Source organism: Lycium barbarum, chromosome 5 (genome assembly GCF_019175385.1).
Source record: "Lycium barbarum isolate Lr01 chromosome 5, ASM1917538v2, whole genome shotgun sequence".
NCBI classification, from domain to species: domain Eukaryota; kingdom Viridiplantae; phylum Streptophyta; class Magnoliopsida; order Solanales; family Solanaceae; genus Lycium; species Lycium barbarum.
Window position 1 is genome coordinate 84,201,259 of NC_083341.1, and position 14,408 is coordinate 84,215,666.

Here is a 14,408-nt window from a genome sequence, read left to right on the forward strand (position 1 = left end):
ATAAACAGGGGAGATGTTGTCCGAATTTCGGCAGATTCTAAAGGGATTTTAATTAAAGGCTTAAGACAAGTGTATGATGGTGAGCCTAATAATAGTATGAATGATTTTATATGTAGATTACAAGTCAGGAGATAAATGGGAAGTTCAAGGAGCAAGATTCCAGGTATATTAAGGCTAAACCTTTCTTTCTTAAGGCATGATTCCTTTGTTGTGAACCTATATATGACATCTTCAATAAACTTATTTCTAAAAGTACCATAGCTTACAGTTCCTGATGTTCTTGTGATGTCCTTGAGCTTGTTTCATGGCTATTGATGTTATTCATTAATGTTGATCTCATCTTATGACTTTGTTCCTCCAAGGTGAGACGTGTTCATGATGACGGTTCCATAATAATAATCCAACGAATTTAGGAATAGGTTCTTAAGGAATGTTTTGTGGGACATGAATAGAGTGCTAGTAGAGGGTCCCTAAAGAAGTATTTAATGTTCGAAGAGAGGGTTATGTTGTATCTTAAGACTTGGTTAATGTTTAGTCAAGCGGGAAGAAGTACTAATAACCTGAGTTGTGCTTATAAGTTTTATGTGATTATGTAGACCCTACGGTTAAGTGATGACCATAGGAAGGGCATAGAGATTACTAGTAGATGTTTAGTTATGATGTTGATTATAATTACCACTAGTCTACGACCAGTCGGGCAGATATTACCACCGGGCTATGGCCGGTTGGGCAGATATGTGTTTACCACCAGGTTACGGCTGGTTGGGCAGTTATTACCACCGTGCTACGGCCGGTTGGGAAGATGTATATATTTACCACTGGACTGCAGCCAGTTGGGCAGTTACCACCGTGCTACGGCCGGTCGAGCAGTTACCACTGATCAGTCAGGCAGTTGCGCTCTACCGTCGGGCAATAATCGGACGGGCGATTACCACCGGACTGCAGTCGGTCGGGCAGTTACCACTGATCAATTGGGCAGTTAGTATAGGATGATTAGTAAGATAAAGGCACAGTACTGTACATAGATATGGTTAAGCATGCGAGAGTATAGAGAGACATGTATCATATATGGATCGGGTTGCACGCCGCAACACATTTTCAGATAACGTTTGATGATAAGGTAACCAGGACTATGGTAGGGTATACATACCTAGTAAAGATCGCAAGAAGATGAAGAGGTATCTATACATATGCTAGATTTCCATCGGTAGTTCAGAAATGCCAGGTTGATTCTTATTCTTCTCATCTTTAGTCTATGGCTATTTTGTTGCACTTTCCGCCTTGCATACTCAGTACATTGCTCGTACTGACGTCCCTTTGCTGGGGGCGCTGCGTTTCATGCCCGCAGGTCTTGAGATACAGCTTGACGGATCTTTCAGTAAGGATACCAGCTCGGCAGGCAGAGTTATGGCACTCCACTTGCTTCGGAGTTGCCCTGTGAGTCAGCATGACTGCTTATGCATTTGCATGGGTATGGCGGGGCCCTGTTCCGGCCACTTTATGTCATGTACTCCTGTAGAGGCTCGTAGACAGATATGCACAGTTAGATGTCTTATAATTATCTCGACTTGTACTATGTTGTATCATTATTGTGGATAGCCTTACCGGCACATGCACTCGAGATTAGTTTGAAGACGTAAGTATGTTATCTTTTGGGCTTGTGCCCCCATGGCTTATAGTACCTTGGCCTTATGCTGCCTTTCGAGATACAGAAAAAATGAGTTACAGTTTGGTTCGCTCGGTTCCCGTAGGGAACCGAGTGCCAGTCACGCCTTACCAAGGATGGGGTGTGACAATATATACTACTCTAGAATAAGTTGTTTTTGAGATATAAAAAAAATACAATAGCAGTTATATTTTTTATTCATATAGAAGAACAAAAATAAAGGCGCCAATATTTGTATAGAATTAGATTAGGAAAAGAATAAAAAATAAATAAAAAAGTAATTTAAAAAAGAAAATTAGAGAAGGAGAAAAAAGTGAATAAAAATCACCAGAAATTTAAAAATAGAATGAATAAAAAGAGTAAAAAGGGTGAATGAAAGTAGATTATGAAAAAAAAAAGTGAATGAAATTAGATGATGGAGAAAAAACAGAATTAAATGAAATAAAAAAAGAATAAGAAATAAAGAAAAATAAAAAGAAAGAAAATAGAAAAAAAAACTAAAAGAAAGAAGCTAGAATTAAATAGGGATTTAATTACAGTGAACAAAGAAAATAAAGAATAATATGATTTAGAAAAAAATAAATGAACCAAAAAGGAAAAAAGGAAAAAAAAAAAAGAAGGAAAAAAGTAGAGAAATAAAAAAGAAAATAAGAGAAAAGAAACACTTACCTACAAAAGCTACAATGGGTAGAAAGGATAAATAGTTTGGGGAATATGAAAGTAAGATGTGGCGGGGGAGGGGGGGGGGGGGGGGGGGGGAGTATGGAAAGGTAGTTAATTTTTGTGCAATGGGCATGTGTGTTCATTTCCCTTATTGAAACTTTGCGATTTAATTTGAGAAAGAAAGGGCGAGACAAGTTTGATGTACCGGGCGAGACAAGTTTGATGTACCTTCCTTTAAGGTGTTTTTATGAAAGTTCTATTTTACCCTTATTATTAATTATTAGGGCTTCAATGAATTGTTAATGACGGTATAACTTTTAAAGTATGTTTGAGTGATATCAATTATTTAGATGTTTTATAATAATTATGGGCGATATAGTAAAATTGTCATTTATTTATGGGATAGTTTCAATAATATACAATCCAGCATAAAAAATTGCATTTCACGTAGTCATCTTTTTTATTACATTCGCATAGCCATTTTTTTGCAACATTGTTTATACAGACGATATATAACATTATACAACATTATACACTTACTGTAGACAATGTATCAATCTTGTATAAAAGTGTATAATAATATATAAGAGGTGTTTATACACACTTCCTCGCTGTTATATAATATTATACAAACTTATACAAAGGTTTTATACACACTTCTACATTGTATAGAAGTGTATAATAATATATAAGAGGTGTTTATACATATTTTATCATAAATACACCAACATTAAACCCTAAACCAACGACGTCGGAAACGACAAGTCTTTAACCGGCGACGCCTTCGTTGCTGGTACCGAACAACAACCCGATGCTTCCGAGGAAGCCAAGAAATTTGGGTACGACCCGAATGCCAAAGTAAAGTCCGTTGAAGATGTAATCACGGAATTTTACTGTTTAAGGTTCAAATTGGGGCTTACTGATAAGTTGAAATTAGAGTTTTTGCTTCAGCTTTAATTGTCTGTATCAATGGAATCGTGTTATGGAGAGTAGTTAATCATTGATTACGAACCAAGAAAAATCCAAACTAAAAAAAGTTAAAAAATTTCAAGTTTACAAATTGGACTATTTCGGGTAATATTAGAAATATGGGCCATTTTGGGTAAATATTCTACCTAAATAGAAATAGAGTGTTATTTTTCCTTTATTTATTGCTCTTTAAATCGTGTGTCAAGTCAAACATCAACAAGTAAAAATGGACAATGGACGGAGAGAGTACCATTTAATTTCATTGTGAAACTTTGAGCCCGTTTGGATTGGCTTATAAGTTGCTGAAAACAGCTTATAAGCTGTTTACAGCTTTTTTGAGTGTTTGACTGACCAGCTTATAAGTCATTTTGTGCTAAAATTAGCCCAAAAAAATAATTATATCCGTTTAGCTTAACTTATCTAAAGCCATTTTTTTGCACGGATTGCCCTTCTTTTGGGGTGGTCTTTAAATTTTGTCTCTCATATTTGTGTTCTTTAAATTTTGCCCTTCGCTTGGATACCTGAGATTCTGGGTTCGAACCCCCGCTCAGGTATAAAATAAAAAAATAATTTCGCAAGGCAGGGCTGGGGGAGTGTATGCCGGATCCGGCATAAAGTCCTTAAGGAAAAACTAAAGTTATACCGGAGGGGGCATAACTTTTCCTCAAGGCATAGTTTAGTTATGCCTTATGGGGCAAAACTTTTCCTTAAGAAACTATGCCTTATGGGGCAGACTTTTAATTAAGGCATAATCAAAAGTATGCCCCATAAAGCAGAACTTTTTCTTAAGGTATAGACTTTTCCTTATAAGGCAAACTTTTAGTTATGCCTTAAGGAAAAATTCCGCCTTATGTGGCATACTATAAAAGTTTGCCCTTAAAAGTATGCCCCCATGAGCATAAACTTGTGAAGGAATTATCAAAGTTATGCCGGACCCGACATACTTATGCCAAGTCTGCCCATAAGGCATAAGTATGCCGGGTCCGACATAAGTTTGGTAATTCCTTAACAAGTTTATGCCGGTGGGGGCATACTTTTAATGGGCAAACTTTTATGCCGGACCCGGCATAAACTTGTGAAGGAATTACCAAAGTTATGCCAGACCCGGCATACTTATGCCAAGTCTGCCCATAAGGCATAAGTATGCCGGGTCCGGCATAACTTTGGTAATTCCTTCACAAATGTATGCCGATGGGGGCACAGCGAAATTTAAACTGTCTTGCGAAGTTTTTTTAAAATTTTGACTATGTGGGGGTTCGAACCTGGAACCCATGGGGTTTAGCCGAAGGGCAAAATTTAAAGATTTCAAATATGAGAGGCAAAATTTAAAGACCACCCCAAAAGAAGGGCAATTCTGCGAATTGCCCATCTAAAGCAGCTTATAAGCTGAATTTTTAAGGGCAATTCTGCGAATTGCCCTTTTTTTGGGGTGGTCTTTAAATTTTGCCCCTCATATTTGTGGTCTTTAAATTTTGTCCTTCGGCTAAAACCCATAGGTTCCGGGTTCGAACCCCCGCTCAGTCAAAAATTTTAAAAAAAATTGCAAAGCAGAGTTTAAATTTCGCTATGCCCCCTCCGGCAGACTTTTAGTCATGTTTAACTAAAAGTCTGCCGGAGGGGGCAGACTTTGCCTTGAAGCATATATACGTATTTTTTTTTAACTTTTCAAGGTAAACTTTTAGTAATGCCTTAACTAAAAGTGTGCCCCATAAAACATAACTAAAAGTATGCCCCATAAGGCGTAAGTTTTCCTTAAGGCATAACTAAAAGTTTGTCTTATAAGGCAAAGTTTAAATTTTGCTATGCCCCCTCCGGCAGACTTTTAGTTGTGTTTAACTAGAAGTCTGCCGGAGGGGGCAGACTTTTAGTTAACAACTAAAAGTCTACCCCCTCCGGCAGACTTTGCCTTGAAGCATATATATATATATATATATATATATTATTTTTCAAGGTAAACTTTTAGTTATGCCTTAACTAAAAAGTGTGTCCCAAAGACATAACTAAAAGTATGCCCATAAGGCAGAACTTTTCCTTAAGGCATAACTTAAACTTTGCCTTATAAGGCAAAGTCTATGCCTTAAGAATAGTTCTTGCCTTATGGGGCATAATTTTGTTATGCCTTATGGGGCATAATTTTGTTATGTCTTAACTAAAATTCTGCCCCATAAGGCATAACTAAACTATGTCTTAGGAAATATTCTGCCTTATGGGGCAGATTTTTAGTTATGCCGGATCCGACATAACTTTAGCTTTTCCTTAAAGATTGTATGCTGAATCCGGCATACACTCCCCCAGTCCTGCCTGGCGAAATTATTTTTTTATTTTATGCCTAAGCGGGGGTTCGAACCCAGAACTTCATGTATTCGCTCACCTTTCTAAGCAAAGGGCAAAACTTAAAGACCACAAATATGAGGGGCAAAATTTAAAGATCACAAATTTAAAGGGCAAAATTTAAAGACCACCCCAAAAAAAGGGCAATCCGCGCAAAAAAATGAATTTTTAAGTCCATCCAAACAGGCTCTTTTATCTTGCTAGCAGGCATCATTAATATCCCACGCCACTGACTGAGACGGGCCCATGCTTATGAAGGAACGTCCCATCATCCATATATTCAATCCGTTGTTATATTCAGCACCCACTGAGACTCACCATTTAAAAGTGTTATTGCTATTGAAATTGCTAAGGGCCTGTTTGGAAGGACATATGAGAATTGAATTTGAGTGTAATTACACAGTTTGGTCTGCTTGTTCGGCTAAATAATTACTTGGTTAGGAGAGAATTCGATATAATTGGGAGTGTAATTGCGCTCTCCAATTCTCAAGGGATGATTGAGAATTGAGTATAATTACATCATGTAATTACATGGCTGCTTTTTAGTTTGTTTGTTTTTAATTTATTTAATTTCTTTTCTTTTTTAATTTATTTGTATTTCTATTATTTTGATTTTTTTTTGCTTCTTAAATTATTTAATTTTAAAAAATATTTTTGTTTTTATATTATTTACCTTTCATTTCCTTTCTTCTCATTTCCCGACCTTATTTCTTGATATTTCATGTAATTTCTCGTATTTTTTTTTTTACTTTTTTTTTTTCTTCATTTAGCATAATTATGTTATTATTCTAGTTTTTGAAGCTACACCTCTTAATAATCGAAAGAATGAGTCATTAACAAACTTAACATATAATGAGTGATGTTATTAGAGTAGAATTTCGTTATTGAATGAGGTTATACTTATATTTTCCCTTTCTTTTGAATTATATTTACTTAATTTATGTTGGAACTTACTTTATGTTATGTTGGAATTCGACATAAGAGTATTATGCTAAAACATTTTTTTCTGATTTTGAATTTGAGTTATATGTTCGATTTGAATTTAGTACTATTGACTAGTTATTGCACATTGTATGTTGTTCATATTTACTTACAATTAATAGATTATTTTCTTGTCAAACATTTGAATAATGTTATGACATTATATTTATAAATATTAATCTTTTTATCAAACATTCAATCCATGGTGTTCTTACAAAAAGTGTGTTTTTAATTTTATAATTAATTAAATTAAAATATTATTAATTTGAAAATATATACGTATCAATTATTTTTTACAACATTAGTTACAAATATATAATTATTAATTAATATATTTTCAAGAACAATATGTATCTTAAATACCTAATTAATATCATTTATAAAGGCATAGTTTTTCAAATATTAATATTTAACATTTGATAATTAAATTTTATTTTAAATTAAACTAATTGTGTAATTACACTTGTGCAACTAAATAGTACGCTTATAATTACACTGTAACTACGTTGTAACAAATAAATATGTCGTCGTAATTATAATACTCTGTAATGACTACCCTAGTAATTACACCAATTCCAATTACCAAGTGGCTTTCCAAATAGACCCTACAGATTTTATAACACTTTGAATGCTTAATAAATGGTTTGAAATGTTCATTTTTGTCCAAAATGTTTTAAATGCAATATTATGTGATTCTGTTATTTATGCATTTTTACGTGTTTCTGAAGTGTCGCTACAATTTTATCATTTAAGCTCAAATTTATGTTTTGACACCTTGTATAAGCCAATAATACCGTTTGAGATTTAACATGGTTTGGCACATTTGCAGCTACTTGAGAATTACAGTTTTTTGCTGGTGCAGGTACTCTGCATGATCGCTAGCTGGGAAGATCATGTTAAGCCACGCAAGCAATTGCGGAGCTCTGGGATGACTTCCATGATCGCATTGCCTGAGGCGCGATCGTGCGAGGTAAAATTTCCTAAACCGTGATCCTGCTCCAATCGTCGCAACAAGCTAGCTACCTGAACTGATGTAAATAGCCGGGTTTCACAAACCAACAATGTTGATCTACCATTTTTGGATGACTTAGTTACGGTATCTGACTGGATTTTGACTTGTCATCATCATCATCATAGAATTTCAAGGTAATAATTCTATACTCACCCATGACGATTATGCTTGATTTTACTCAAAAGTTTAGTCATTTAATGGTAGAATTTAGAGGGGTGGTTGCGTCTATACTCACCCATGATAATTCTAACTTTGAAGCAAGTTGATATCATATATGCACATATTGGCACCACACATCCTCAAGTAACGTCACATACAGCTTAATGCATAGTGTTATACAAGCCAGTCGAACTTAATTCACAAGCCTCGACCCTTATAAACTGTGCAACAAAAGTTGCGGTGCCATTTATATTTTACCAGTTACCGAGAATCTCATTTATAAGAATTCCGATCGGCATGAGTGTCCTTGTAACGCTGGAGCAAGTAGGTCTCACATTTGATTGGAGGAAACCTGAAAGACCAGCAATCAGTAACTTCAGTAAGCAAAAATACTGGAGACATGAAGGATTTCTGGCACACCACATCGGAGTTGTGATATGATCTCTACGATCACAGTGGCACAATGGGTGCACGTTTTGCTTGTCAATGATATGGCAAAACTCTGTTCATATAGCTTTGTAGGATCTCAATTTGACCATTGACGTTGAAATATCTCAACATCTTTTTCTGATATAAATAAGATCACTACTTGAAACACCTAAAGTCTGTTGAAGGAGAGAATTGTTGGGTATTACAACGAAGAAGCTTTTGGAAAAAAATTGTCTTGTTAAAGATTTATCAAATATTTCACAAAAAGAATATATTGGGTGGAGAAGGGCATTTAGACACTTCCATAAACAGAAAAATCTTCATCTAGTCCCAACAAATACACAAATGCACAAACTTAGTTTCTAAATACTTCCCCAAAAAGTTTTACGGAATATTTTTCCAAATGGCTATGGTCATCAGGTAATTTGTACTGCAAGAGGGGGTAAGTTTAGTTGCGTGACGCAGGTAGGATAATTTTACTTGCCTCGGAGGGTTATCTTTTGATTGGCAGGTTGGCAAGCATTCAACAAGACAGTCATGATTGGGCTCCACAAAATACGCAATCTGCACAACATGAAGAAGAGTGACAAATGATTTGTTCTCCCATTTCCATAAGACCCAATTGTTATGGCCATTCATTGCAGTCTACCAGTTACAACAAGTAAAGAGCAGCTCTCTAAAACTTCAGTTCTGGAAGGTAATCCACGTATAAGTCAGCAAATAAAAGTCTGTGGACATTTCCCCACAAAAATCACTGTCTCTAGAAGATAAGATTTAGCAAAAATGCTTGCAATTTTTAACAAAATCATAACCTATTTTTTAGTTTTAATGGCTAGCTGCTTATAAATCATCCATGTCGCGCAGACTCTCCAAATATGTTGCCGCACCTGTGCCGGATTCTCCAAAAATGCACTACTTTTGGAGAATCCGACACGCACCCGGTGACATTTTTAAGGAGTCCTAGCAACATAGTAAATCATATACTCTCATAAATATGTTTGAGAACCTAATCATCTTATGGAAAGTGATGGATCAACATTTAATAGATGTACTTCAAAACCAAACATGCAAAAATAATTGTGTATGATATTGAAATCTTCTTTCTTCGAACAATAGTTATCATAAGTTATTGACAAATTTCCTTCCATTCACTTCTTTAATCAAGCAAATATATCATTACATTCTTTAATGGCATTCCTTTCTGGGGGCAATAAGACACTTCAAAAAAGTTTGATAAGATTGAACAACTCTCTTTAAAAGATTATGTCATTTATAATATTTTCAATATGAAAGCATCCAAAACCATCAAAGGGCTTACAGAAAATCTTTCTTGACCATTTCCAAGGACCCGATGCAGTGTTGACCTGAACAGAAAAGCACAAAGTTAGCTGACAAGAAACAAGATACAACTAGGGTGTTAAAAAATACAATCAATTTCATACACAATGTGGGTGCACCGTTAAGAAATCATGAAGAGAAGCTATCAAATCCTGCAATATGAAGTCTGCATTTCCTTGGTTTAGTTTAAAACTCTATTTGAGAGAGAGATTATTAAGGGTGTTTGGATTGGCTTTTTTTAAGTGTTTTTTGGCCAAATAGCTTTTAAGCTCCTTTGAGGTGTTTGGAAAATGTAAAAAGTGCATTTAAGCACATACTTTTAGGCAAAAAAAGTATACAAAATAAGTTCAAAGCTAAAAGTTGGGTATCCTCAACTTATGGCTTTTAGCTTATAAGCTATTTAAAAAAAGTCAATCCAAACACCCTCAAGTACTTGGGGCAACTTATTCACAGCTTTCTGAATATCAGTTATCTGACTGCATCCCCAACAAAATCAGAAGGAGAAGAATATCTTTTCATGGTCAAATTAACAAATGAAGGATCTTAGCGATATTAGAAAAGAGTCAAAGACTGCCAAAGAATTTGGGGTGGGAGGGGGGGGGGGGGGGGGGGGGGGGGGAGGGGATTATAAGGCTTCTGATGTCATTAATTCGCAACTTGTACAACCATCACATTACCTGAAAATACCATTGCTCCAGCGCTCAAGCATATCACCAAGATTCACTACAAAAGCACTGCAAGTAGAAAATCAATCACATTATCCCCATAATTTCTGCTGCAAACTAATTGGTCCTTTAGATAATAAAGACCAGGGATTTCTATTTCACTATGTAGATTAATTTCAACTTTAACAATGTTAACAAAAGGCATGCTGTCTCTGTTGGATACCGCAGGAGAAGACGTGATTCCAAGCAATATCAAATATTACAAGTTATAACTTGTGTTTTACTTACAAATTAGAGGATAGAACTAAGAAACTTATAATGTCTCACCCTTTCAATGGTGGCACATACTCCCAAATCTGAGGGTTTGCATCCTTATCCTTGCATATCTGAAATAGATTCAAGAGTTCACGTTCCCCATCAACAACGAAAATTATATGTATCCAGAAAATTCAAAGTACTTTAATAATGTACCTGAAGGCCACAGACATCATCTGTGGCCAAGAGAGTTATCAGACCATAGTCAGAATGTGCTCCAGCTCCAAAAATTCCATTTGATGGATCGGAAAGTTTGTCTAGTTTGACATGAAATCAGAATATCAGTTTACATCAAATAGAAAAGCATGATGGCTCTAGTGAAATTTCACCATCTTCACCTTCATAATGCAGCAGGCGCAAAGTAGCAATTGGTCTGCCAAGAAACTCGGGCCGAATAAAAAAGTCAACATCAAGGTCAAGTCCAAGGGCAATGAGCCTTGATATTGCTTTTGTCACCTCACTGATGCAAGTCAAGGAAAGGCAGCAAATGATAAAAAAAAATGAGAAATGTAGGGTAGAAAACAACCTTGAAGATATAAAGCAATATGCTCATTGACAAACAAGATAATGAAAACATAAGAGTATAAAGAATATGATTGCTAGACAGTAACTCACAGTGCCTCTTGATGATAGTTCTCCATAGTTTCCATCCATCCAGGCAAGGTACCTTTCAGAATACTAACCAATTTAACCTTTTAAGTGCCTCATAAAATAATGATGTTTGGTAAGGTCATTGTGTATTCCTCAAATAAATGACTAGAATCCCTCGAGAGTTACCTGCAGTAGGCCAAACATTTGACCCATAAAATGGTCTCTGAGCTTCAGGATCATCTTCAGGTACTTCAACACCAATGTAATATCCCTCCTTATAGTCACCTAAGGCCCATCAAAAAGCAGCCAACTAATGAAAAAGTAGCTTTTTCCAACTTTATTCCAATGCCATACATTTATTAACAGAAAGTGAAAAGGTAAATGCGGAAATTATAGGGTGAATGCAATTAACTGCAAGTAAAATAGTGCATTGATAACACAAGTTAAACTTTGTGATGGAAAGACCTCGCACAAGCTAGTAAACCTTATAACGTTGAATATGACTTAAAAGCCTGCATCATTATTCTCCGTTTCACATAATACAAGACAAAACTATTATGCGAGCTCTATCTTGCCTATTCACTAGGTAGCTTCAGCTAAAATATCACTGTTCTATGATAAGATATCTAGATTGTTTTTTACTGCGAGAATAAAGGGATATCTTAGTCTAATTCTCTCTTTCAGGTAGGTGTCAAGGTGAGACTTGTCATTTTTTGTTTGTAACTATATCTGTTATGGTATTGTTGTCATTCATCTTAATTAGTTTAATCCTACTGGTAGTGCAGTGAGGGACCAACATCGGGTAGGAATAAGGCAAATATCCCCTCTAGCTCAAATCCAATATCCAATAATAACAAGAATAAGAGAGACGATAGATACATACCATTTATTTGATTGACAGCATCCAAATGTTCATCTAGAACAGGAGTGTAACCCCGATGTTTCTCATTTCTAAGAAGCTTCATTTTCTCTTCCAAAGGAAGGTCAAAAAGCTTTTTGCTTTGAGCAAAAACTTCATCCATAAACTCCTGGCTGATACCATGATTGACAACATAGAAAAATCCTGAATCTAAGCAAGCCTGTTACCAATAACAAACACATATGAGCTAATGGAGCAATAAGATCTTTCAATGGAATAAGGTAGTGGTGACTCTACAGCAGAATTTTCGAATTTATCAAAGATGTAGTTAATGCATGTACCAGCCCTTGTGGGGAGGGGGAACTTGAGAAAAAAATTGTTTGATAGAACCAGAAGATAAAAGTTTGATCATTTACAGTTAGGTAATACATATTTCCTGGTAGGTGGAATAAAAATAATCTACATGGGAAGTTTTGACAGAACAACGAGATTATTAAAGCACTTCCATAGCAATTATTAGTGGATAGCATTAGTTTAAAGAACTAAAGGACAAAAAAGAGGTCCGGAAGGGTGGCTTTATGCATTGATGTCAAGCTAATTGTTGGTTCTATCTTTTAACAGAAATTTTAATTTGTCCAACAGATTGAATCTCCTCCAAAAAATTGTCCATAGACATGATACTTAATCATTATTTTCCTTCTACTCAATCAATTGGGCCTCATTCCCAACTAGTTGGCTGGGCTATATGAATCGTCTAATCTATTCTGTTCCATTTGGCTAAATAATTTGTTTTTATGCATATTAGGGGTTCTCTAAAACTAGAGGTTCACTAATCCTCAAAGTTATCACTCCAGTAACATACAAGTCTCTAACCAGACTAATAGGCTTCTAGCAAACAGTGGAGATAATGCAAGTGTAAATAATAACAACTAAGTTTAATCCAAAATAATTAGTATCACTTATATGAAGTTTCTTCTATTGTGCTCTGTTCTTTAGCTACGTTGGCATTATGCCGAGAAAGGAAACATGGGGGAATACAGGAAGAAAGCAGTATCCTGAACATTTCAAGTTTATATAAAGGGTGTGTTCTGTATGGAGGAAAACATCTTCCAAAAAAAGTTTTCTAATTTTTCTCATGTTCGGCTGGTCAAAATTTTTAAAAAGCATTTTCTTTAGGAAAATAAGTTCCTTAAAAATGAGAAAAATTCAGTGGCGGAGCCACAGCTACTCAAGGGTGTTCATATATGAACACCCTTAGTCGGAAAAAATTGTCGGATGCCTATGTCAAATATAGAACTTTGTGGATATATACTAGTAATGAACAACCTTGATATAGAAACAAATGATAGTCCAGCGGCTAAGGGTGTGCAAACTCTTGCTCAGGACGCGAGTTCGAATCCCAGCTGTGGCACAATGTTTTTATTTTTGCATTAGAGGCATTGTGTTTTTCATGCGTTGTTTTTTTTTCCCCCTCACACAGCCCCTGTCCTAAAATATGAACACCCTTGCTGAAAATCCTAGCTCCGCCCCCGGAAAAATTACTAGCATTCCACATTGATGGTCTCGTCCTCACTCTTGAACTCACCTCATCTTCAACCCCACCCACCCACCAACCTCCACCCCCACCATATTTGTCTAGATTATATATAAATATTTTTAGGATAATATTTTTCATTTACGTACGGAACACAAGAAAATAAGTAAGATACACACTTGATTTCTTGAAAACGAAAATGTTCTCCTTCATACCGAACATTTGAAGTTTATATAAAAAGAAGGAAACCTAGACTGTATGTATGTATGTAATTGAGGTGAATTTTGCCACACAGACCCATTGTTTTAGAGCTGCTATTAAATAGACAGACAATTTTTCATCTTCAAACATAGAGATGAATACATACGTAGATACCTGTTTGAGGAGAGAAACAGAGGAATGGATGTCAGGGCTGGAGAGATCGATACAGTGTAAAGCAGAAATTCCATCCTTGTTCATATCCTCTCCTGCCTTATTATAAACGATGAAACCGATGATTAGTTTTCTTCTCCTTTCGAGGGAGTGCGTTCTAAAGCAGTTCCTGAATGTCTGTCTCTGTGACGTGCTTATATATTTCCCCCATTATGTGAAGAAATGATTGACACTTTTTTATTTTAAATAAAAAATATTTTTTTTATTTTATTTTGTTTTACTTAATGATATAATTTTTATAATCACAAAATCTTATGGCATATTAATATTTAAGTTACAAAAATCTTTCATTTTATTTTGAATTATGTGATAATCAAACACCTTCATATTAAAAAATAAAATAAGAAAGCATAAAAAAAATACCTCAATTTTTTAAAACTATATGTACATCTCAAGTTGAATAACTTTTTAGGAGCCTTTTTCTTTTCTTTTTTTGTTTTAGCATTTAAAAGGAAAATTCTAAT

The 14,408-nt window shown here is 35.3% G+C and overlaps 1 protein-coding gene across 2 annotated transcripts; it reads right to left on the minus strand.

Moving 5' to 3' along the window:
• Window positions 1-7,873: 7,873 nt before the first annotated feature.
• On the minus strand, window positions 7,874-14,072 carry LOC132641038 (2-oxoglutarate-Fe(II) type oxidoreductase hxnY). Of its 2 annotated transcripts, XM_060357905.1 has the most exons (11): window positions 13,888-14,072; window positions 12,003-12,198; window positions 11,306-11,404; window positions 11,144-11,195; window positions 10,867-10,988; window positions 10,685-10,785; window positions 10,541-10,599; window positions 10,226-10,282; window positions 9,529-9,574; window positions 8,695-8,774; window positions 7,874-8,133 (listed from the first exon to the last, which is right to left on the minus strand). In XM_060357905.1, the coding sequence occupies exons 1-11, from the start codon at window positions 13,969-13,971 to the stop codon at window positions 8,055-8,057; spliced, it is 975 nt and encodes a 324-aa protein (XP_060213888.1). In that variant the 5' UTR covers window positions 13,972-14,072; the 3' UTR covers window positions 7,874-8,054. The 2 variants fall into 2 exon arrangements, with proteins under 2 accessions (XP_060213888.1, XP_060213889.1); XM_060357906.1 differs by lacking the exon at window positions 13,888-14,072 and having other exon boundaries at window positions 11,144-11,206; window positions 12,003-12,023.
• Window positions 14,073-14,408: the final 336 nt, after the last annotated feature.

Excerpts from the sequence above, each read along its gene's own strand:
- LOC132641038 (XM_060357905.1), bottom strand. The coding sequence starts at position 13,971 with ATGAACAAGGATGGAATTTCTGCTTTACACTGTATCGATCTCTCCAGC. Across the intron at positions 10,600-10,684 it reads ATGATGTCTGTGGCCTTCAG|ATATGCAAGGATAAGGATGC; the intron begins GTACATTATTAA and ends AATCTATTTCAG. Across the intron at positions 10,283-10,540 it reads TATGTGCCACCATTGAAAGG|TGCTTTTGTAGTGAATCTTG; the intron begins GTGAGACATTAT and ends TTCTACTTGCAG.